The 23,232-nt window shown below is 45.3% G+C and overlaps 2 protein-coding genes across 5 annotated transcripts in view; one reads left to right on the top strand and one right to left on the bottom strand.

Annotated features, from left to right (window-relative positions):
• Nucleotides 1-23,232, bottom strand: part of Ten-m (teneurin transmembrane protein Ten-m) — a 118,865-nt gene that overhangs the window by 21,390 nt on the left and 74,243 nt on the right. The gene's annotated exons all lie outside the window — the stretch shown is intronic.
• Nucleotides 15,911-16,942, top strand: LOC108062182 (uncharacterized). Its single transcript, XM_017148744.3, has 2 exons — nucleotides 15,911-16,290; nucleotides 16,351-16,942. The coding sequence occupies exons 1-2, from the start codon at nucleotides 16,027-16,029 to the stop codon at nucleotides 16,759-16,761; spliced, it is 675 nt and encodes a 224-aa protein (XP_017004233.2). The 5' UTR covers nucleotides 15,911-16,026; the 3' UTR covers nucleotides 16,762-16,942.

Raw genomic sequence — 23,232 nt, 5'->3', positions numbered from 1 at the left:
TAGTGTCGCCAATCAGCAGTCTCACATGTAATTGGACACGTAGGGATAACATTTCATTGCCCCTGGCTAAGGGACTTTTTGCGCCTGCTAACTGGCTGGCCTTCCAGTACGACTGCCTGCCTGCATGTAATTACAAAGCAAAAGTTTCGCATATAATTTTTACAAAAACGCAAAACTTTTTCAATAACAAAAATTTGCACAAACAAAAAGAAAAACGACCGGAGGAGAAAGAGCAATAGAGAACGACACAAATGGCAATGCCAAAAGGCAACTGTGAAAAAGTTTGCAATAAAAACGCCAATGGCCAGAACGACGTCACACAAGTGCCCACTGGGGGGTGCGGGGTGGGTGATGGTGGAGGTGGGTACGTGAGGTGCCTGAGCAATGCAAATGTTTAATAAACTTTTTCAAATAAAAATTTATCTACGTTGACGTGCAATTTTTAGACCAATTAAACCGCCGGTCTGCCAGTCTGCATTGCGAGTCGGAAGGACACGGCATTGTCCTTTTGCTACATGCTCTGACCAGGATCCTCCGCCGATGCCAGTACCTTTGATCCCTTTTCAAGTTGAAGGGGGTTCGGGTCGGTATTCGCTTATAATTACGACGCGTGTAAATTAGTGCTTAATGGCACGAGGATGCCCGCCGCCTTGTCTGCAGCTTGGCATTTCCGGTTTTAAATTTAATTAGCTCGATATGCTTGCATAATTTCAGGTGGGCAGGTGGGATGAGGACGAGGCCCGCTTTTGGCAAACTAATAACAATAATTGCGATAAAGCCAGCATTAAATGCAGTGCAATAAAAGCGCGCGCGGAAAAAAAAGTATATTTTAATTACGCATTTAAATTTGTTTGTTTGTTGTTATTGGGGCCGCGCGGAGAAAGGTAAAAATAAATGCTGGGGCTGCCTTTTGTTTTCGATTTAATGAACTGTAAAGCGCAGCCATATTTATTGCGTACTTTTTTGCGTTATTGTTTATTTGCACGTTTGGTTTTTGTTTTTTTCTTTTGGCTTCGCTGTTTTTTTTGCCCCCCTCGCATTCACCTTTATCATTTAAATGCATTTAATTTAAATTACTGTAAGCGTTATTTTATCAACGTTATTATTTGCATTATTTTTGTTGTTTTCTCCCCTTGATTTTTCGATCGCAGGTCGATTTCCTATTTTATAGTCAATAAACATTGTCAGCCTTATCGCCCTTAATTGAAATTAGTTCCTGCCACTGCCCATGTCCTCGAACAGGACGAAGGACGATCGCAAACTTTTGAAAGTGGAGTTTCCCATAGAGAGATCTCGGCGTATAGAACTTCGTCATATCCCATGACTGGCATATAATCATTAAACGGCAGCTGCCTGGGCAGACATCAATTATTGTCTCATAAAAAGTAATTTATATTAAAATCAAACCGCTTATAATTTCATTATGTTGATATATACAAGTGAGGGGCGCCGTTTGATGGGGGGCGAAATGTGCGGCCATTAAAGTTTGCCGCGGCAGACATTTTGTAATAAAGTTTGTGTTAATTAACGCACACAGCTGCAAAAAGCATTGAGCTGGCGCATATCTCCGCAGTTGTTGTCCTGCTAAAGTATACCCCCTACCCCACCAGACCCCCTCTACCCCGTGAGCCCCTCCTGACGCCCAGGACATGCACTTGCAATATTTAAATTCAATTGCATACTTTCGAGCGCACTCGTTTGTTTGGCCGGCCACATGGCGCATACTTAATGAACCATGGCCTGTTCCGCTGCATATTTTATTTGCTCTCTGGCTTGTGACTGAAATACCTGCATAAAAATAACAACGCGCCAGGAGCAGCAGAGCATTGCGCTTTTTCCATCCATAAACGGCGCACTAATAAAAATCATAGCGAAAAAATTGGTTTGCCATTATATTTAATAAAGTTAAACCGACGGCGACAACGAGCCGTTGGGGAGGTGGAGTTTTCCCCGGCAAGGAAAAGCGAAAGGAAAAACACGGCAAATCTCTGTGCGAGTGAGTGAGTGTGTGAAATCGCCAATTGCCTGCCTAGTGGCTGGTGTGATAAGGTCAATTTCAGTTGGGTGAGCTCCGATAGGCAAGGGAAATAAAAGAAAGCGTGTTTATATCGTTCTAATATCGACTACGGCTCCCGAGGTTTAGCCTGGTTTTGCCCCCACTCTTTACGAGAGTAAATAGATTAAGTGTGATTAAAATTGTCATTAACATTTCCCTGGGCTTTGGCGTGTCAATTAATATTGCTTTAATATTATTGCCAATAATTGTCATAATTTCTGTTTTTTCTTCCTGTTTTACACTAAAACTGCCATTATTTATGAGTGCTCGTTGTTGTTGCCATTTCGTTATTTCGCCATTTTTATGGCATTTAATTGTTTTAATTGTGTGCAACAATGGCCATTAAATATGCGCAACAACAACGGCTATAAGAGCAGCCAAAGCTGAAATGGATTTGACATTATGAAATTTATGAAATTAATAATTTTTCTATGCCCGGCTCTAATTGTCAGGCGAATTAATTATATTACAGTTTGGCTTTTTTTCAAGCCTAAAACATGCGCTGACCGCCCTAGCCCCAAAACCCCTTTAATTGTGGTCAGATGTAAAGTTGATGGCCAGTCGAATTGCCTTTGAGCCGGTGGCCACAGAGTTATGAGCTCCAATAAATTAATGTAAAATTATTAACTGACAAACGGTTAAATTATGGCAATTTATGCCGACCCATAAAATGGCGCATTTATTGGCCGATAACCAAGAGGCCAGGACGCAAAGTGTTGGCATATATTAATATTATTATCGGGGACACTAATTCGGATTAGCAATTCTGACTTTAATGGACTTTAATGGTTGCTTAAATCCACTCACGAGTTGGCGAACTCTTTAAGGTTTCCTCTCCCGAACTTCTAGTATACGTACCTATAATGAGAAGAACATCGAAAAGTTTTATTAGTACGGATAAATATTCTTACTACACCTAAACAACAAGTCAGAGAATCTCCGAAAGTTAGAATTCAGCAAAATTATATATACCAGTATGGCATGGTGAAAACCCTGATATTATTATATTTCAATTTGTAAATGTATCTTTCCGAAACAAAGTTATACACACACGATCTGATTGCATGCAATCATTTTCAATGTCAACAGCGTGACTGTCCTGTTTCCCATTTCCCACTTTGCTTTTTCCGCCACTGCTATTTTCTTGTGAACTTATTTATTACGATCATGGCATGTTCGCCACGAACTAAGCCCCTGCTCCTCTGCTGCACTTTAAAAGCCATTAAAACGGCAAACAGGCTGCCCGAGTTGTCCATGGAATCCATGAAATGTTTCCCTTCCAAAGTGCCCCCATCCCAACCCATCCCATCCTTATCCCACCCACATCCTGCATCGCTCTCCGCATCCAGCCGGCGCTGTTAATTTCATCAGAGCTACTGGTAATTGCGTGTATGGAGTTGCAGTTCCCGGCCAGGACAGCAGCAGGAACAGCATCCAGCCACCCAGTATCCAGTGCCCAGAAGTCAGACGCAGACTCCCCGTTTTGGGTCCTGTTTTTCCGTCCAAAAAATATGCAATAAAAGGGGGCTTGGGATTGGGCACTCCGGCGCATTCGGGGATTGCCACAAGGGTGGCTGGGCCTTCTGGCCCGTGGCCCATGGATGCCATTGCCCACCGACTGGCTACAATTTATTATATTAAGTATTAATGTTGGTCCTCGCTCTGCTCCCTGTGTGTGTGTGTGTGTGTGTGTGTGTGTCTGGGTGCTGTATGCATAATCCGAAAGCCAAAAGTAATTATATTAAGTAATTGATGAATTTGCCTTTTTCCGCGACGAGTCCCGCCCTCTCTGCTGCGCCCACTCACTCAGTCTGTAGTTATCGAGGGCGAAAGAGCCCGAGGATGTGAGGTTGTGGGTGCGCGTTTATATATACGGCCAATGCCAGACGATTGGCAGACAGAAGGATGGAAGGATAGATGATAGTGTAGCTCTCGGCCCCGAATGAAGGCAAATAAAATTTAATAAAGCGGCAAATAAAAATTTATTGTGTGTCATTTTAGGCGCACTGCGACATCGCAGCAAGACATCCCCATCGACAATGACCGACAATTTTTTGATTTGCCCATCTGATAGGCGGCAATTTCCGGTCGACGGGGCAGAAGCTCCGAGCTAAGCTTTAAGAGTTTCGGAGATAGTATTACAGTCATTTTTTCGACCTGCTCTTCAAGATTTATTTGCACATTTAAAATTTGATTGAAATAAATTGCTCTGTTTATGGAGATATGCACTCGCAATTGTGGAGAAGGATAAAAGAAGCATTTGTGGGGGTTGCAATCGGAATTCGGGGGTTGCGTGTCACCTTGATGGATTGCGCTCAAATTGCCCTAAAGTTTAAAATGGAAAAAACGGATTTCAAGAGAGTGGGTTCTTGATAAATGGAGTGCAACATCCCCTTTCTCCACTTCGAACTACGATCCCAGTAACTCCAGAAACTCATTAGCAAATCGAAGCAAAGGACTCTAAAGTATATATTTTGATAATGGCACTTTTTATGGCCACTTTTCGGAGGCGTCGAAGACAATAAACGCCAGTATAACCGTTTATATAATGATGCCGAAAACCAAACTTTTGCGCTCTTATCGCGAAGGAGTATAAGCAATGACCAGTAGGAGAAACAGAAACACAGAACCCAAAGGAGCGGCAAAGCAAAGTTGCGAAAATTTATTGGGGAAATTGGCCAGAGTCGAAGGAACTTTAACGAAACGATACCAAAGTTTATTACTCAATTACAAAACCATCAAAATGAAAACGAACTGAAACGAAACGAAACGAAACTCTCGCAGAGAGCAGAGCGAAATCCAAAAGATAAATGAAATTGATAAGCGCGTAATTTATGTTTGGATTTCGTTTTATTCTGTCATTAACGCACAGTTGCCTCGCCCCAGTTAAAGATTCTCCCACCCCATTCCCTCGATTGTGTTTTGTATTTGGGTTGTTCTTAGCCCGGTTGCGACTTGGCACGCTCTTCCTTCATTTGCGGAAACTCGCCAAGTCGGGGCGAAACTTGGTCAAGGCGAGTCGACCCCCTCCCCCCTTTTTCTGCCGAATTCACCCCTTCTGGGAAATGGGGAAAATTGGGAATGCCACTGGTTTGGGCCCCACATAATCGATCAAAATCGACCGATTGCAAAGCGTTAAACGGCACCGACTATTGCATTCTATAAAACCGATCGGAATTTTGCATTTTGCGGCTCGTTTTCTGCGGGTGTCCCACTCAAACTCCCACCTGCATTATGCATAAATAATTTCGAAGCCGACGGACGGGCAGCAGCAGCAAAGGCCGCTGCACATAATGAAAAATTGAAACATGAAAATTGTCAAAAACACCGACGCAGCAGTAGCGAGTGGGTGGGTGGGGTATGAAGTATAGGGGGTGCATTACCTGTCAGGCCTTGCCGGAAATGAAATTTTGCAATGATAGCAGGGGAAGTCGGTAGGCGGGAGGCGGGAGTTCAACCGCATACATCAATGAATGCATGGCGGAATCGGAGGAGGATTCGCCAGGAGGAGGGGGTGACTGACAATTTTGACAATTTTCGTTATGCAATAAAAATGATGGGCGGCGACAAAACTGTGCTACCCACTCACCGTTCATCGCTTATACAAACCGTTATACTGACACATTGCCCACGGCCCAATGCATTTGTAATGCCCCCCACCACCTCGCCCAACCAGATTTCCAGACCAACCAGAAATGAGCAAAAAAAGCGCCATTCAATGGACATTTCATTAATGCTAAATGCGGGCGAACGAGCTTTAGAATTCGGAATTCGGCTTGAAAGCGCTGCTCCTGCTCGAGCCGGAAGTTAATTGAAAATGATGATAATACATATGGAAATGTAATTGTTTGTGAACTGTAGCATGCTAGACGCCGGGGGATTGAATTAGTCGGCGTACGGCTGGGATTTCGGTTTAAAATCCACCCCAAGAATCGGCTTACGTACATCGACCCCCTCACGCAGGTTGAGTGAAATTCATTAGCGGCACGTCTGCTCTGTTAGCACCTGTCCGCCACGCACTCCACGCGAAGAAGGCCGCCAAGAATCCATTCCCCCTCCCTCCTCTCTCACGAAAATCCACTAAATCAATTCAATTCAATTACAAATCGTTTCGCCGTACCTCCTCCTCCTCCTCTTGAAAAAGGCCAGCCAATTAGCCGACTGCCTCAGAGTTGGCAACACGTTTGGGTAAAATACTTTTGTGGGCTCGCAGCTGAGAAGAAAAAAAATTGGCTTTTAATCAGCGCCCCCGAATGTCGGCTTAGCGGCTGATTGGATTGTAGGGATGTGAGGTGAGGTGGCCGAGAGACAGCGCTTTTTGTTGCCTTTGTATAATTAAAGCGGAGCCAAGGCGACCGGCAAATCAAATCGACGACAGCTGAGACGAAGGAAAACCTAAAAACGCTTGCCAAATTATCCGAGTGCTAAAAAAATCCAACATTCTGCGGTAATAAATCTTCCCTCTACTCCACCTAACTCCCCCTTCAGTTTAAGTAATTTCAATTTTATTTTCAGCTACAGCTCGAGTTCGGCTTTTCCGCAACCACATACAAAAGTAATTAGGAGGCATTTTTTCACGTCCTGCCCGTTTCTTTCGACGAGTTTAATTAAAATGGATTTTTTTCTCGCAGCGCGTTATTTATTTATTTGCGCGTTTCCTTGTGATTTGAGTGTTGCGGTAATTAAAATGACATTATTCAAAGTTACTTGGCGAAAAGGGTCGACCCTGAGAGCTGGGACCAAAGGTCGTTGTCGCGGCTTGTTTGTCGACCAGATAGGCGTTTATTACTCAGCGCCAAAGCGGACTATCTAGATGGCCCACCCACATCCCCGGAGAACTCTTTGGGTTAGGTATGGAAATGGAATCAGAAAACGATTAGTCCAAGATTTGACTTTGATGGGACTGGGCCTGAAGTTGAGATGGGTCCGGTTCGCTCTACTTTCCATATGGATGGGAAGGCAAAGGCCCCTTTGGGAAAGGGAGTAATTCACCGCACAGACAAATTTAATCCGCGTCCATCGGCAACTCAGTTCAATAAACTTTTGTCTAGCCCAGAAATCCATTAACGCCTTATAGACGTGATCGATTCGCAGCGCCGTTCGGTCGGTCGTTCGGTCGGTCCAGCGAACAAGAGATTCTGTTGACTGCCTCGCAAAAAACAAACACGCACTGAAGTATGCCATGAAAAAGTGCATACCAGTTTACGCTCCTCGCCTTTCAGTTTTCCATCGTGGGCGCAGGGGGCGGTAGTTGGGAGTTGGGAGCTGAACTACTATTTTTAATCACTTCAGCAGTTTCATTTTTTGCTGCTGTCGTTTTGTTGCTCCTCTGCATTGTCTACTGCCTAAAGAGCAAACACAATGACAACATTTAATAGATTGCCAAAGCGCAGTGGGCTGTGGGCGGTGGGCGTGTCTGTCTGGGGCTTGGCATAGAAAAATGCCTAGGCAAAGCAAACAGAGCGCATAGAAAAAGCTCCTGGCATAGACAAAAGGCCCGAGTTCTCCGTGCTCCCTTCTCCACCGATCCCCCCTGATTTATTTTTTTGATGGGCCACGAGTTGAACAAGGGGTTAACTGTTCTATGAGTCACTGCATGAATGACTTGTTGGGGGGAAAGATGGTGTGGCAGGGTATTTATAAAGATATTTCTCTGCTGGCTGTTTGCTGATTTCGTACGCTGATAAGCATGAAAGGACTTCAGACCCCCGGTACCCGATTTTTCCGGGGCTGCATATCAATGAGGTGGTTTGTTTGGATGGGGTGGGTGTGGAGTGCGGTGCCATTTTAAAGACGTTTAACGGCATTTTTACACTTGCATGCGTCATCGGAGTAACCTTTCCGTGTGTTCGTGCGTGGCTCCAAGTGTTACACATTTGCATTTGACGTGTTTCCAAATCCGTACGGCTCCTTGCCCTTTCTTTGCAAAAGGGTGTGCAAAAAATAGTTTGGCTTTTAGTTATGAAAATTGCGCAGTTTTTCTTTTGGCAGTTTGTTGCGTGGCTTTGCCAGACGCTGCTTATAATTGCTCCATTAAAATTTGTTTATGGCCAAAGTTTATGCCGTGAGTCGTCGTCGTCGTGTCCCCTGCTTCTTTCTCTGCGTTTGCAGCCAGTAATTAGAATGTCAGAAAAGTTGCCATAGTTGGGTGCTATTTCTGGGCCACTTAGCGTTATAAGGTTAGTGGCATTCGTGCTCTACATAAATGTGGCAGCATACCAATCAAGGTGACCGTTTTCTGGCAGGCATATTGATGGATCGCTTGGTTGGGGTTTCACACTCAGCATCCTCCCTTTTCCTACCATCGCCCTATCCGCTGTAATTGGCAAAGATTGAATGACCCAAAGCCGACCCGTCGCTTCATTTGTTAGATGACTCATGCAAAACTTGGGCCCATTGCGGCTGTCCCTTCCTGATCCCCATTTCGGACCATCTGCTCCATCAATTGGCAAAGGTCAGCAAAGGTTAGTCGGGTCGGTTCGGGTCGGGGCCTAATGGAGTTTTATTTTTAAGCCGTGCCTAAAAGCATGCTGTAAAGCTCGGTCCGCTTTGTTGTTTATTTGTGCGTTTTAGGAGGAAATTTAATATCATCGTCCTGCGTCCTGCACTGCACACTAAAAGGTTTCCACGACGCTTTTAATTACACTTTAAACAATAGCTGCACGCAGTCAGCTCCCTCACTCTTACTTCACCCTGGGCAACCCCTTTCTTTCTTGCTTTCCTTTCGCTTTTCCCACTCTGGGAAATTGCCAGCGTTTGCGATTTGCGCTTGATTAAATTCTAATTATAAAGCGTGCGTATTTTCGGTTGGATCCGTCCGAGCAGGAATCCTCCGGTCTCGCCCCATTTTTGGTTTTCTTTTTTGTGCTGGTTGTTTACCATTTTCCTTGATTTTTACGACTTTTTAATGATTTTCACTGCCAGTCACTCATTTCGCCACCATCGCGTGCCCTGCGTTCTCCTTTCGTCGTTGGCTTTCACCAATTTTCTTTGACTTTTGCGTTTTGTGTTTCGACAGTTCTACTCGCACTGGATTGCTTTTTGGGTTTGGCTCGGTTCGGTTCAGTTCAGTTCGGTTCGGTAATTTGCCAGCTACCCTGCCCCCAAAAAGATCCCTTCCTGTTCCTGCCCCCGCCCCTGGCGCTCCTCATTTTGTTTACTGCTAATGCGACTTTTAACGCTGATTAATGTTTTCTTTTTTACAGTTTGCCTTTCCATTTTCCACTCCCATTTGGGAAAGGGGGCTGCGTTTACTACCTGTCAGTGGGAGGGGGGTCTTCACTTCGAAGGGAGAACGAGAACTGTGTCCCATTCAGTTGGTCGTTCATTAAATTCATTTAAAACGTCCATTGCGACCACAAACAACATTGGCAGTCAAACAATTTGGCCGGGAGGCAAACAAATTGTTTGTTTGGCTGTCACATGTCAATAAAATTAACACTTTAACGAGAGACAGAGTACACAAGGCATATACATATTTTACACAATTTCAGAATCCTGGTCCGAGAAGAAGTCTTGTTCTTGTTCTTTTTTTGTTGTTGTTTAATTAAGGCAACAACATATCAGGGACTTAGCCTGGCAGACAATAATTTCCTTGACAGCTGCAAAATGCAGAATTTCCCAAGGCAAATTGAAATTTATACAGGAGACACACTGGGAGATCTAGGGGAGGATGGAAGCGGAGAGTTTCGGCTTTTATGCAAAATGCAAACACAAAAACATCGGAATGCAAATTGCATTAAGTGCTCTGTGTGTTGGCAGAAGAGGGAGACAGGGAGACAGGCAGTAGATGGCAGAGGGAAAGAGACGGGGCTGAGAAATCGCTAGGTGAGGTCAAATCATTTGCTAGTAAATTCAAAGCTGCAACGGCAAAAAGTCAATTTTTAATTGATTATAAACATTGAAATATTCATTCTGCCATGAATGCCATGAAAAATTGGAAAGCTGAACTGAAAAAGTTTAAATTCGATTTCCATTCTTTGTGGGCAACCGACATTAATGGGGGAAAGTGCCTAAAAGTGTGCTTTGCAATTTTTCGCCTCATTTCCGTGCTGTTTTTATCGCGCTAATTTATTGAGCCGATTATAGGGCAGCCACCGATTCAAAGCGGCGGCAGCGTCGAAGCGGGGGAGTAATTATTATATTTTCCATAATTTTAATTAGTTGATAGTGCAAAAATAATCAAATTGCATTATCTGCGGCACGCTTTTCGAGCCTCTACCAGCCTTGTGCTGTTAAAGCGAAATCGGCATTTTAAAGCCTTTTGTCCATGTGAAATGCCTCGGGGAAGCATAAAAGAGGCAGATAAACGCAGCTATATTCACACGCTCATGTGTGTGCGTAGTACATAAATGATATATGAATTGTGCATAGAAATTAGGTAAGCAGATACGGACGGACAGCCGCATACGGACATACGGACACGCACTCGTGGCTTTAATTGATGGCCAGTTTTGGATTTAATGCATTTTCCAAATTGATATTAATCAATTTTTGGATTATTTATTAGCCATGGAATGAAAGAGCCCACAGCGACATCTCAAGGATTGATTTTTAAGTAGAACGTTCTACGGGAAAGACCGTGTTTATCACTGCAAATTGATTTGTGTGTCTGAGAGCGAGTGTGAATATGCCTGGGATGTGGATGTGTTCTTTGGCATTTTGGCCAGGCACCTGGAAGTATGCAATCACATAATGCACATAATGCCAAAAGTCTATTGTCAACAAACACATTCTATTCTCTCTATGCCATGCCAGCCCCAGTCAAGCCCCAAAGTATGTGCATGCAGCTCTCGAATGTTTGGCAAGAGTTTAGACTGTTCGTGGACCAAGAGGGGGAAGCCAGTGGAGAGTGTTGGCCAAGACAATAAAATATGAATTTATGGCCTATTTGCATGGCTTTCTGGACCGAAATCAAGAGCATTTTTACTAGAAAAAATACAGGCAAAGCCTCAATAAAGTCCCAGGACTTGGAGCTTAATGAGCTTTGCCCAAACTAATGCATTGGCTGCTCTATCTACCATATACGCTTAAAAATTCTACATGATCCACCACATCCCCCCCTGAATTTCCTTCAATATGTCTGCTATATGGCTGGCATAAAAAGTCAAAACCAGCAACATTTCGGTTCTGTCTCATTGGCAAAGCATTTGCGGTCTTAACTCGGTTATGGCCATGGGTATTTTCGGGGCCAAAGCGTTTTATGCAAAAGCATGCTCTTAGGGCCCCGGATCGAAAGTGCATTGCTGAAGATCTGGGGCTCTGAGGCTGCCTTCAGAAATGTCGAGTGCCGAGCCGAGGAATAGAAATGGGCCAAAGTTTACGGGGAAGCCTGAGGGCGCATATTGAATGCAGAGTCTGCAGACGCACAATTTCTAATTGTCTAACTCAATTTAGGGCCTCGCAAACTCTGCGTAAACAACCACCTAGCCCCAATTCTGCCCCCTTTCTGCTCAAAGTTTAGTGTCAAATGGGTAAATTTGATTATGATTCTTAGTTGGGTTATGGTAATCGAGTTGGAAATACTTCAAAGTTTCGATAATAACGATGATGGCCCAGTCGCTGTGCTGCCACGCAATTTGCCAGTCGCCCCATTGAAAGGCTTTTAGTTCGGGCCGAAATAGTCGTCATAATAAATGAATATCCTTGGGAACTCCACTCGGCTGAGGCTGCTCTCGAAGCTACTACTAATAGCGAGCAAAAGTATGCCATGAAATATGCATAAAATCACTTGCAAATGCGCTAAGCGAGCGACGTGGCATGGCGGCTGGCTGAATCGTTTCAGTTTTAGTTTTTGTTGCCTTTGCCGTTGCTGCTGCAATTTGGCAAACGAGCTGCCAAATCAAAAATCGTTGAGCGTGTGAAGTGTCAGTTGGTGGGAGCAGGAGTAGGAGCAGGAGTAGGAGCAGGAAATGCACATTAGACAGCAGCCATGGCAGTCGACGTTTTTGGGGAAATTGCCTGGAAGGAGCTGCCTGCCGAAACGCGTTGCAAGAACAACAATAAAAAATTCAGCCCCATAAATGCTGAATGCTTTCTCTCTCGAAATGTTTGAGTGTGCGGGCTACGTTTAATTGCCCCGAAGCCTCAAATTATGCAATAGTTGCAGTCGAAATTGACCGCAAACAAACCAGCAATAATTTTGAAATCATTTTTGTGCGCCATAATTTATGCAGAAATTCAATCTAAATTAAACATCAAACAAAGCCAAAAGGCCACGCCCACTGCCCATTGCCGCCTCCCATTGCCGCCTTGCGTGTCTGGTGGGGCGTGCAATGCTCATTGCGACATATTCGCACCTGCAATTAGCTCAATGAACCTGCCAGCCCCTCGACAATCCGCGCTCCTGTCACTCATTGCAGGCGGCAGCTGTCCAAAATGTAATATTTAACGCCATTTTATGCAAATTGAAATTATGTTAATGGGCAGCCAACCAGCAATTGATGATGACGTCTGCCTCTGACCGGCTGCAAAAACTCCGCTCCGATGATGATGATGACCAACGATTCAGTTCGGTGCATCGAATGGCGCCGCTTAAAGCATTTTGCATGTTTATTACTTCATGTGCACCTTCATCTCGCCCTGATTCTGTCGTTGTCTTCGCCCATTAATGGCAATGGGTGAATGTGAATGGGAATGTAAACGAGAATGCTTGACAAGTCCGCACGGCTCATTTGCATTTTAATAATAATAATCACAATAATGCACAATAGCTGGAGCAGCGGCAGTGGCAACAACGGGGATAACAATAAGCACATGAAATCACACATTCATCGGTAGGCGATGCGATAAGCTGTCGGAGCTGCAGTTCATCAAGTTCCCAGCTCCCACAATGGCACGTTCCATCTCCTTCGATGCAGCATGTGCTGCATTTACATCTTTCTTTGCGCCCAACCCCGCCCGAGACCCGCATTTCCCAACTACCGAGCTCCTGTTTGTTGTCGTTAACGTTTTGTTTATATTTGCTTAAATGTGCGGCGCATACTCATAATTAGTATGCATGTGTGCATCTGGGAGGAGGGGCTGGTGTGCGTATTTGTGCATGTGTGGGTGCGCTGCCATTGCAATTTGCTTTTGTTTGGTTTAAAAAGCGCGTTAAATTTGATCATTGTTGCCGCCGGGCTTTGTTTGCGTTCTCATTTGCCGCTGAAAGTGTGAACGAGTTAAAGCCCCGTCTAACGCATAAAAGGGATTTCTCATTATCTCATATCCGAGTAACGTAAAACCCCAATATCTGCCCTGATTTTCAATACTTGCACTCACCCGAGGGGACAGAGTCATAAAATTGCGTATACGTACCTAAAAAGAGAACAAGAAAAGGTTGTTAATTTAGTAAGCAAGTCGTCAGGATGAGGCGGAAGTGAGATGGAGATAGAGAGAGAGATACGTTTGGGAAAAGGTTCGGGATACTTCCAGTGACAACGCCTAAGTGGGGCTTAAAAATTCAATAAAAAATCACTTAACATTCCATAAGAAGCTTTCAACGTTTCACATACCCGAAAACACAGGCACACACACATACGCAGCCAACGGCTTATAGAGAAAGTGCCGGAGAAAGCAGAAGGGAGAGTGCCTGGCCTCAAAAGTGCTGTCAATTCCTGCACACTGGTAGGAGAATGGCAAAAACTGCAGGAAACTAAAGCAATTTCAAATTGAAAACTGCTGCAAATTAATCAAATGCCTTTGCAGACCGAAAAGGCGAAGGCGAAATGTGGAGAGCGAGTGGAAAACGGTCAAAAGACAAGACTGGCAAACAAACACGAAAATGTCAGTCAGTCACAAGGACGGAGGCGAACGATAAAAGCCAAAGCCAAAGGCAAAGGCAAGCGACCCTTTTCGAAACCCAACCCTTCAACCTCCCCACACACTAGGGGTGTATATACTTATATATCGTAACGCATTAAATCGATAACACGATTTTTCAGCACGCACACAACCCCGGCTTCCCGTCGAACCCAGACTGAAATCCAAAACAACTGGCTGACTGTGAGTTAAATTGTCAGTTTCATTACGTGGCAGCTTTCCTCACTCCTATTCCCACTTCTCCTTTTCCTTCTCTGGAGCTCCGGAATTTTCCTTGCTTTTTTAAAGCCAAATCACTACGTCTGCGCGTGAGTCTACCCCGTCACTCCGCTCGCATTGCGACAAGCGATTTTTCAAGTTGCCGCTTCATCGTTTTCCGGAGCTGCTTTTGCTGCTGTTGCTCCTCTGGTTGTTTTTTGTTCGGTCCTGCGGTTTCTGGGCGCCAAACAAACTCAATTTTCGGCAGAGGGCAGAAGAAACGCATCGAGAGCGGAGACGCGGAGAAGCGAAGCCCCTGGGACTTCTCGAGAACTTAAGGACCTCGACGCTGGTGAGTTCAACAAACATTTAACTGATTGCCTGGGCGTGTGTTCGTGCCCAGCCCTGCCTGATTTTTTGATTTGCAATACACCTGGGAGCGAGACGGCCCTTGGCCACGAAAATGTTAAGCTTATTTGTTAGCGCTGGAAAATAAATTGTCTGTGCGTGCGGTAATTGTAAATTACGTACGGACTGGCTTCCTTGCCAAGTGTCAGTGGGAGCAGCCAAGTTATTGACACCTCTCCAGCGGGTACGGGTATGCCATGAATTTTTGATCGAAACTATGAGTGGAACGAGGGTAGCCGCACTAAACTAGGCTTTTGATTGCAGGTCCCCATCCAATATAGTCCAATCCAATACCAATCTCTATTCCGCCCCCCACAAGCAATTCAATCAAGATCCTGCGCCTCCTGCAACCCACAGGGTAATCCACTTTGGGCGCCCGAAAGTATGCAACAATTTCTTTTAAACTTCCTGCTGACACAAATCAGCCCACGGCCATAACTCAAACTATCTCCACCTCCGCTCGGCAGAATCAATAACCATAAACAGAAATTCCTTATGCTCACGTGGAGGAGCCGCATAAAAAGTATGCCACATGCTCGGGGAAATCACTAAATTCAGCCCGAGGCAACCCGTGTACCTCATCATTTATGTGTGGCAGGGGCAAGAAAAGGCAAGCCCGAGAACCGAAAACCGAGCAATGCCCACGTTGATAACTGAGAGTGCTTATCACGCCCAACCCACCGACTTCTGCCGACTACCGACTGCATGTGACATTTGCATGCTTACTTAAACAGCAAAAAGCAGCCTCGTCGAGCTTGGCACGTCTGCGTCAACTATGCTTTACATTTCGACCAGACTCGGTCTCAGTCTGAGCCAAAGTTAGAGTCTGGGTCTGGTTCTCAGACCGACGAGGCCCGGGACCCGCTGGTGTTGTCAGTAGGCAGTCGCAATCCTGTCGACGTCACATCAGCACACGTGTGTAGTAAAAATCAGACGTGGGAGCGGCAGAGTTGCCGCAGTCGCAGTGGAAGTCGCAGTCGAGCCGAGTCCTGCCTCCATGTACTTTGATTGCTTGCACGTTACCCGTACAATTTTCGGTATGATGGCGGCAACATTTCATGATTTCTTGTACGTGTTTCTGCCTGAAAGCACGCGTCCTTTCCTCAGCCACTCTGTACGTTCCACAACCCACTTGCCTCGTCCCTCGTCCCATATCCATTCCGGCTCCTGGGTTCCGGAGTAATGTATGCAAGCACTTTTTGTATATGACGCCGTTGCGCTTTGGGTCGTCGGCGTGTTTGTTTGCCTGGTGACTGATGATGGTTTGGCTGGTTTTGCTCAGCTCCCACTTCGGCTTCATCTTCCGCTAGTTTTTCCTAGCAGCGAATCGAGCGTTTGTCCTGCTAATAAATCAATGACGCCATTCCGAGACTCCAAAGTAGGCGATGATTTATGTTTGGCTAAAGGGTGGCGTATCCAGGATTCCCGGGCCTAATTGAGTTGCCCTTGATGGATCAGTCATTTCTAGAGAGCCCAGCACTATAACGATTTAGAAATTCTACGTTGCCCCTTTTGCCATAACATTTTGTTTAAAATCGTTTGTAATTTTGATAACGGAGAATATGGAGATAACTGTACCGCCGGAGGACTCGCACTGGTCCTTGAGGTTCGTGGACATTTGGAAGCCCTTCCCGAAGGAGAAGTTGGCCAATGCCACTTACAAGGTAATCCGCTTCTTCTATCCCCCCTTTGCCGTGGAAGCCGTTGATGTCACCCACGTGGTCAGCGATCCCGAGCTGAACGGTTTTAACGTGGCCCTGCTTCTGGGCTTTCCTTTGTTCCTGGCCTGCATTGGTTATGGTGTCTATACATTTATGCTGAAGGTGGTGAGTTTCGGAACATTTATTTGTTCCTTTGACTTTTGACTAGAGTGTTTTTATCTCAAGAATCACTTGGTTCGAGAGCCGCCAGCGCAATTGGACGAGCTTGAAGACCGCATGAGGGCCAAGTACGGGCCGGAATACAAGCAGGGGATCTGGAAGCGAAGTGACATTCTCGATCCCCTCCTGGAATCGAGGAACCCATCCGAACCGGCTGTTCAGAGCCAGCACGACCGGGAAAGCGAGTCCACTAACGTCTTTGTAGAGGCCCACTGGCTACCAGAATCCATCGAAAACTTTATCGAAAGCTCAAAGGAGAGTAGCAAGGCGAGTGTCACTTTCAGCGAGAAGGTCAAGTGCCGTCTATACGAGGGCAGCAGTCAGATGGATTTCCACTCGGATCTCGTTGGGCAAATCAAGAATACGGTCAAAGAACGTTCCGGCTTGAAGCGCAGAGGCGAGAAGACTTTGCCATAACTTCTTTATTTTTTCAATCTTTCTCTCAAACAAACCCAGCATTTTGTGTATGCTTTTAAACGAAAAAATCGATTTAAGATCCTTCAATTCCGTTTAATGATTGGGCCCTTTTTTTTGCGACTGGGAAAGTGTCGGCTCTCTCTGTTGGTGCAATAAAATGAAGTGATTTCCCGGTTTTATATTTGGCGCAAACACACACGCAAAATGCCACCACAGAGGAAGAGGAGGGAAAGACATTGCACATAGGATTAGGTCGGGGTTTTTGGGGCGAGGACTTGGGTAATCATTTGGCAGCGCATGTGTCGGATTATTTTGTTGGTTTGCGTTTTATTTAAATTTGCTGCCTTTCTTTCGGCTGCCTTTTTGCTCGTGCGGTGGTTGTTTGTCGCCCGAAATCTGACAGCAGCTGAAAAGCATGCTAAGCTTTTGCCGCTTTCTTTTTTTGGTTTGGCTCTGAAAACAAATTAATGATTTGCCATCAAGCAAATAAATCAAAAGCTTCAAAGCAGATCTCTGGCTTAGCTGTCAGTGGGGAGTTGGGAGTGGGATTTAAGGCCCTTTCATCTCGCCCTGCTCTGCTCCACTTTAAAGTGAGGCCCTGAAAGTCTCATAGTTTTATTTTGCAGCTATTTCCACTCAACTAAGCGCATGCATTGATGATATATCCTATATTCCACCGACCGTTTGACACCCCTTTCCCATTGACACGACATAAATAACCGTGTGAGGCCGTTATAATTTATAATCCTTGCTGTGGGCGACCCAGCAACAACCCAGGAATAACAAGAGCAGAAATAACATTGGACTGCCACGGGGAGTGCAAATATTTTTGCTTGCTCCTCTCTTTCTCTATGATCCGGGCTTCCTCCTCCATTTTTTGTTGTCGTATTTTATTTATTCGAAACCTGCCCAGGCGGAATCTCTACGGCTCAGTCAGCCCAGCTTCACCCAGGTTGGCAGCACAAATATTTTGTTGGTTCCCCTTTTACACAGCAACACACATCCCACCTACTTTTGCACACACCCCCTTTTGCCTGCATTTAGTTTATGTGTGTGTGTTACTTTTTTCTCCGGGAAAATGAGGTCAAAAGTTTATTGGCTAACAAATGTGTGAACAAAAGTAGGCGGGGTGTTGTTTTCGCAGGCATTAATGTCAGACGCAAACGAGGCAGCCGAGTTTTTGGGCACAGCTATGGTAGCTTTAATGCCAATAAACAAATTGCATGCACTTAGCTACAGGCAGCCCATCGAGTTGGCAAAGATTAGGCCAATCGAAATGGGTTTTAAATGATCCTGCAGCACACTCGATGGGCGACCACGAAAATCGAATGGCTGCTCCCACCGCCGGCTAATTACAAACCAATCAGCCCACTAATAAATTTCAAATAAATTATGGAAGAACGGAATTGGCTAATGTAACAGAACTACAAAAGTTTATTAGCCCAGCAAAACCAAAACTGCCAAACGCACCAACATTTTAAGCTATTTAATTATGGTTTAAAAAGCGCAGCGAAGTAAAAAGGTAAAATATTTTAATTATTCACATTACAACGCTGTATATGATTTGCCCCAGCACTTTTTGGTGAACTGGTTTCACTTGGATTTCCCATTCACATCCGACTGAACATCAATCGAAGTGCTGTAACTTAGAAGGAGTTGAAGGATTCGAGCTTTCCGATCAGCCCAAGCTGAAGTTATATCCCTTCCTCCAGACGTCATAGGGTTATTTCCCATAAAAGCATTTGGTTCAATGTTTAATGAGGGTGGACTGAATAATAGAGAAGGCCTACCATTGTGATTACCACCTTACCACCCTATCAACCCGCTGGGAAAACAACCCCTTCCATCGGTTTTAGCAACGCAATGATTATGACAGCTTCTTTGCCCTTCGTTTGCTCCTGTCATTTAGCAGTAGTCTCCACTGTAGTTGGGCTACAGTCTACAGATTTCCCGACTGCTTGGGCTTTAATTAAACGGCAATTGTGGTCATCAGTTGTCAGGTTCTCTTGTGCCTAATCAGTTTGTGTGATGAAAGACTAAGCTGGGATTACGGAATGTCTGCCATGCGGGTGCGACATTTGAATAATGAATGTCAACTCGATGTTCGTCTTGCAGGGGAAAAATATAAGCCGGGCCTAAGTCCCAAATGTCACTCAGCTGTCAATTGTAAGCAAATCTGAGGCGCAGAGGCGCAGAGGCGCAGGGATTCGGAGGACAAACTAATTGGGGCGTGGCCGGTTTTGGGCCAGCTGACAAACTAACTGACCAACTAACTGACGTAACCAGGCAAAGCAATTGGCCTGCCTGTAGTCCATTTGTCCATCTGACCGGCTGACAAGCCATCTGACTTGTCCCTTCTGTGTGTCTGCTGCTTGACCATAAACTAATGCACCTAATTGCTGTGATTATGTCGTTTGTGATTATCTGAGTGTGCCTCAGTGTCCTTGTGCCCGTTCTCGTCTTCGGAAGGGGTCCTGTGCTGGATTTCAGTGCTTCCTGCACACGTTGCATACAATTAGGAGCCGCAAAAGCTAAATCTCATTTATCAATCACGTGCTCTCTGCCTTTCGGCGCGACAATATTCGATAATTGGCCAAAGCCATCATTGATAATCTCAGTTGGATCAGAATTCCGATGCTGATTGGGTTAACAAATAACCACAGTTACCCCTCCGTCCTTTGCCTCATCGCTTCACTCAAGTTCCAAAACTTTGGTTATCCCTTTCTCTGGCCCGATTCATCTTCGGGCTGTTGGAAACTTTCTGCTGACAAGTGTGACAAGTTTTAAGGCCCATAACTAAGGCAGCCAAGCAGCCACCCCCAAAAGCTCACCTTGTGCAAAACTCCCCGAACAAATGCTGTGGTTTCCTGCCACCAGCCTAGGCCCATTACACATGTAGAAGGTAAAGCAATAATAGTAAATTTAAACCCACCCAACTGGGCGGAAATGGAAGTGGAGATGGAAATGCCGCTGGAGTTGGAGTTGAAGTTGTGTGAGGGGGAGTCTTCACATGACTAGTTAAACTTTTTGCCATTGTAATAGTTATGCTTGGTTGGTTTCTCTTTCTTTCGAGACCGAAACCGAACCGAAACCGATCCGAACTGAACCGAATCCCACAAACCGAAGGTTCCTTTGGGGGTGGCTGCTTCACATGCTCCCGGCTCGGGTTTCTCTGGTTATGCGCATAATTTATAGAGTGCGACAATATGTTGCCCTCTGTCTGGCTCCCAGCAAAACTTTTCCATTCCCGTTTCAAGAAAGTAAGATTTCTCTGACCGATACAGCTGCCAAGTTGGAGCGTGTATGTGCGGTCCACTTTTGGGGGTCAAAGAGCAGGCCGAAGTCAAGGCTATTACCATAAGGGTATCTGGAAGACGTTCCACCCGGCTTTCTCTCTCTGCTCCACCAGATTGCGAATTCTCATTGAAGTCAGCTCCCAGTGGAACTTTGGGGGGGTAGTGGAAAAATAAAACTCTGGCACAACGGTTGCTCCAACCCCACATGAGTCGCACAGTCGCTTTTTTCGACAAACGTTTAGGGCGATAAAAATGCAGAAACAAAAACATTTGGTTAGTTGCATAAATTTCGTTATATTGTTGCCGCTGCCGCCGCCGGTCCGCTGATAAAACAGCGTCAAAAAAGTGTCGTCGAGGGAGCAACTTGAGTAAAACTGCGCAGAGCCGGGGAGCCAGAGATGTAGTCAGATAGGAAAACGAGTTTGTTGCGTTGCCTAAACAAGCTGCGGGGCAGGCAACATAACAACAGAACAACAGAGCAACAACAGCAGCCGCAGGAACGACCAACAAACGGAAAAAGTTTTAAATACACAAAGTTCCTCTCGTTTTCTCAGCATTAAAATTTAAATATTTGCTGCCTTGGCACACTTTTGGCTTACAGCCGCCCTAGCTACTCTTTAATCCTTCAGTACGTAGCTCCAGTTCAATGGCCTCCTCAAGACACTGGGGCGGGAAGTTCGCCATAAGTTTCTCGCATGCCTCTTAATCCTGCCGCAAATCCCATGCCGCAAAATTACACACACATGCAACTAGCCCCTCGCTTATATCTCTATCTACAAGTTATGTCCCACGTAAAGGTAAATAAAGTTGCAACAAGCGCTGCTGCTGCTGCTGCTGTTGCAACTCGCTCATTGCATGCCACCAAAGTGACGTGCATTCCCTTCTCCGCTCAACGCGCGCTGGTGGTTTGCCGTACAAATCCCAAAACCATTTCACTAATTGAAATGAATTTTCATACACCAGAAAGAGGAGCAACAGCAGCAGCAACAGCAGGATGTGGGGCAACTTGGGCTCATGCATTTGTGGGTGTGCGAGTGGCAGACACTTTCGTGTCGCAGCACAAAATTGCAATGACCTCGGGCAACAACAAGACCGTTGCAGCCAAATATGGCAAAAGGCAAGATCCTTCGCCTCGCACAGTTGAATGACTTATCATCTGGGTGAAGGTGGAGGCAGGAAGCCCTAAGACCCCTAAGAAACATTCTCCCAGGCAAAGCTGTCGAATGAAATATGAATTTGGAATAGTCTCGGGTATATATAATTTATCAAAGTTTTGCCTTTTGTGCTGCTTGCTAACTCTCACTTGCGTTCTAAAAATATTCCAATTAAAAATTCATATGGAGTAATTCGGCTGCTGTTGGGATTTTCAACCGATCCCCAAAAGGATTGAACCACTCGACATGTCTCAAGATGGCTGGCGGTGAAAGTAAGTGGTCGGAGAAAACGCAGCGTCTTTTTATTTAAATAATTATGCATTATCCCCCCGTCCTGAGGAATTTTCAAGTTCATAATTATGCCATGGCTGGCTGCATTCCCCCAGCGACTTGCCTGCCTCTCCTCCTTCACTTCCTCTTCCATTTTTAATTTATTTTGAATAAGTAGAAAAGGCACAAAAGACGTTGCCCAGACACTGTCGGCATTTCCCACAACGGAAGTCACTCCCCACAGCTGCCGATGCTGCTGCTGCTGCCGCTTGTTTACATTCTGTGCGGCAGGCCAGGCTCTCCACTGCGTATACGTAATGTCGAGTAATGTGCGCACTCCTTGCGACTTGTAGGGGTTTGGGTTTTGCCTATTGAAAGGCGTTGAGCGTGGCATGTAAATGCAAAATGGCGACAAAGCGAGCCTGCAGGGAACTCATTCACTCCAAGCTATTCTAAGCCATTTGCTTGGCATTTTTGTTCTGTGCAGCCGGGTAACATTATTTTAATTAACATATTTATATGAGACGGGGGATAAGCAGCAACAAAAGCCAAGTCACTCTCCACACACGCTTCGTGTGCATTGCAATTTTAATTATACATTACACATAGATGCCACCACAACGGCAAATCTTATGGATGCAAAATGCAATGTTGCCGTTCTGAATCTGAAAATCATTAAAAATTGTTTGCGAAGGGCGAAATCATTAAAAACATATAAATTATGCAAACACCCCAGCACCATGCACATGCCTTATAATTATGCAGCATATAAATGCCACCAGCAAGGACAGCTGCGAAGGATGCTGGGAATCTGAGGATGAGGATGCTGAGGATGAAGGCAAACATTGTTTTGTTAATGTTCTGCATGACTTCGCTGCATATTTTCGAGGGGAGGCGCAAAAGGATTCAAGGGAAAGCAATTTCGTATGCGCACCTGAAAGTATGCTTTAAGAAATTCAGAAGCCCAGACAGTCCGGAAACTTATCCCTGCGCCTAATTAAGTCGCCCAAGAAGGTTCATATCCAGGTGCTTTCATCCAAACTTTTTAGTCGAGCATTTGAGGTATTTTTGCCAAAGAGTAGAGATCCGGGTACGTCCCACTTGGGTCGTTCGGTTCAATCGCACTCAATATCAATAAATCCCGCAACAATCTGCATTCAAAAATCAAAGGATACACACATCCACAGATGTACAGATGGGAGGGGAGGGAAAAGCAGGGGACAGGCCAGACAGGCGAACATAAAATGCCAATTTCTAGTTGCCAAATGGTTATTGCCCGGTCTATAAATGCAGCAGGAGCCACAGCCACAGCAACAACTGGACTTAAATTCACGTTCGAGGACCGAAATGGCCACAGCTCTTACCTATGGCCAAAGTCAAACCCAAAGCCATAGCTATATGGCTATATGGCCATGGCCAAATGCATGTATGCCGATATGTATGCACACTCGCATATACATATATGTCTGGGAAGTTAAGTGCCAAGCGGAACACGAAGGCAATTTGTTGCGTCACAAAAAACGGCAGTCGAAACGTAGATCGAATGGATATGGCCACGGTTCCGCCACCTGCCCTCCTCCTCCTCCGCAGATAAAATTAAAATTGTGCGTGAAAAGTGCAGGATAAAAGGGATGAGATAGGATAGGGATAGGCCACATATCCATTCAACGGGTGCCAAGGAAAGGAGCTCCGTACTTAGCAGGCATAAAATATAAATTACAACGCTGCGCCATAATAAATTTCAGTTTGCG

This window comes from Drosophila takahashii, chromosome 3L (assembly GCF_030179915.1).
Source record: "Drosophila takahashii strain IR98-3 E-12201 chromosome 3L, DtakHiC1v2, whole genome shotgun sequence".
Lineage (NCBI taxonomy): Eukaryota > Metazoa > Arthropoda > Insecta > Diptera > Drosophilidae > Drosophila > Drosophila takahashii.
This window is presented reverse-complemented; position numbering and strand designations above follow the sequence as displayed.

What these genes read in the sequence shown, in the direction of transcription:
- LOC108062182 (XM_017148744.3), top strand. Translation starts at nt 16,027, where the DNA reads ATGGAGATAACTGTACCGCCGGAGGACTCGCACTGGTCCTTGAGGTTC. An exon ending in ATACATTTATGCTGAAGGTG is followed by an intron (nt 16,291 to 16,350) that starts GTGAGTTTCGGA and finishes TTTTATCTCAAG; the next exon opens with AATCACTTGGTTCGAGAGCC.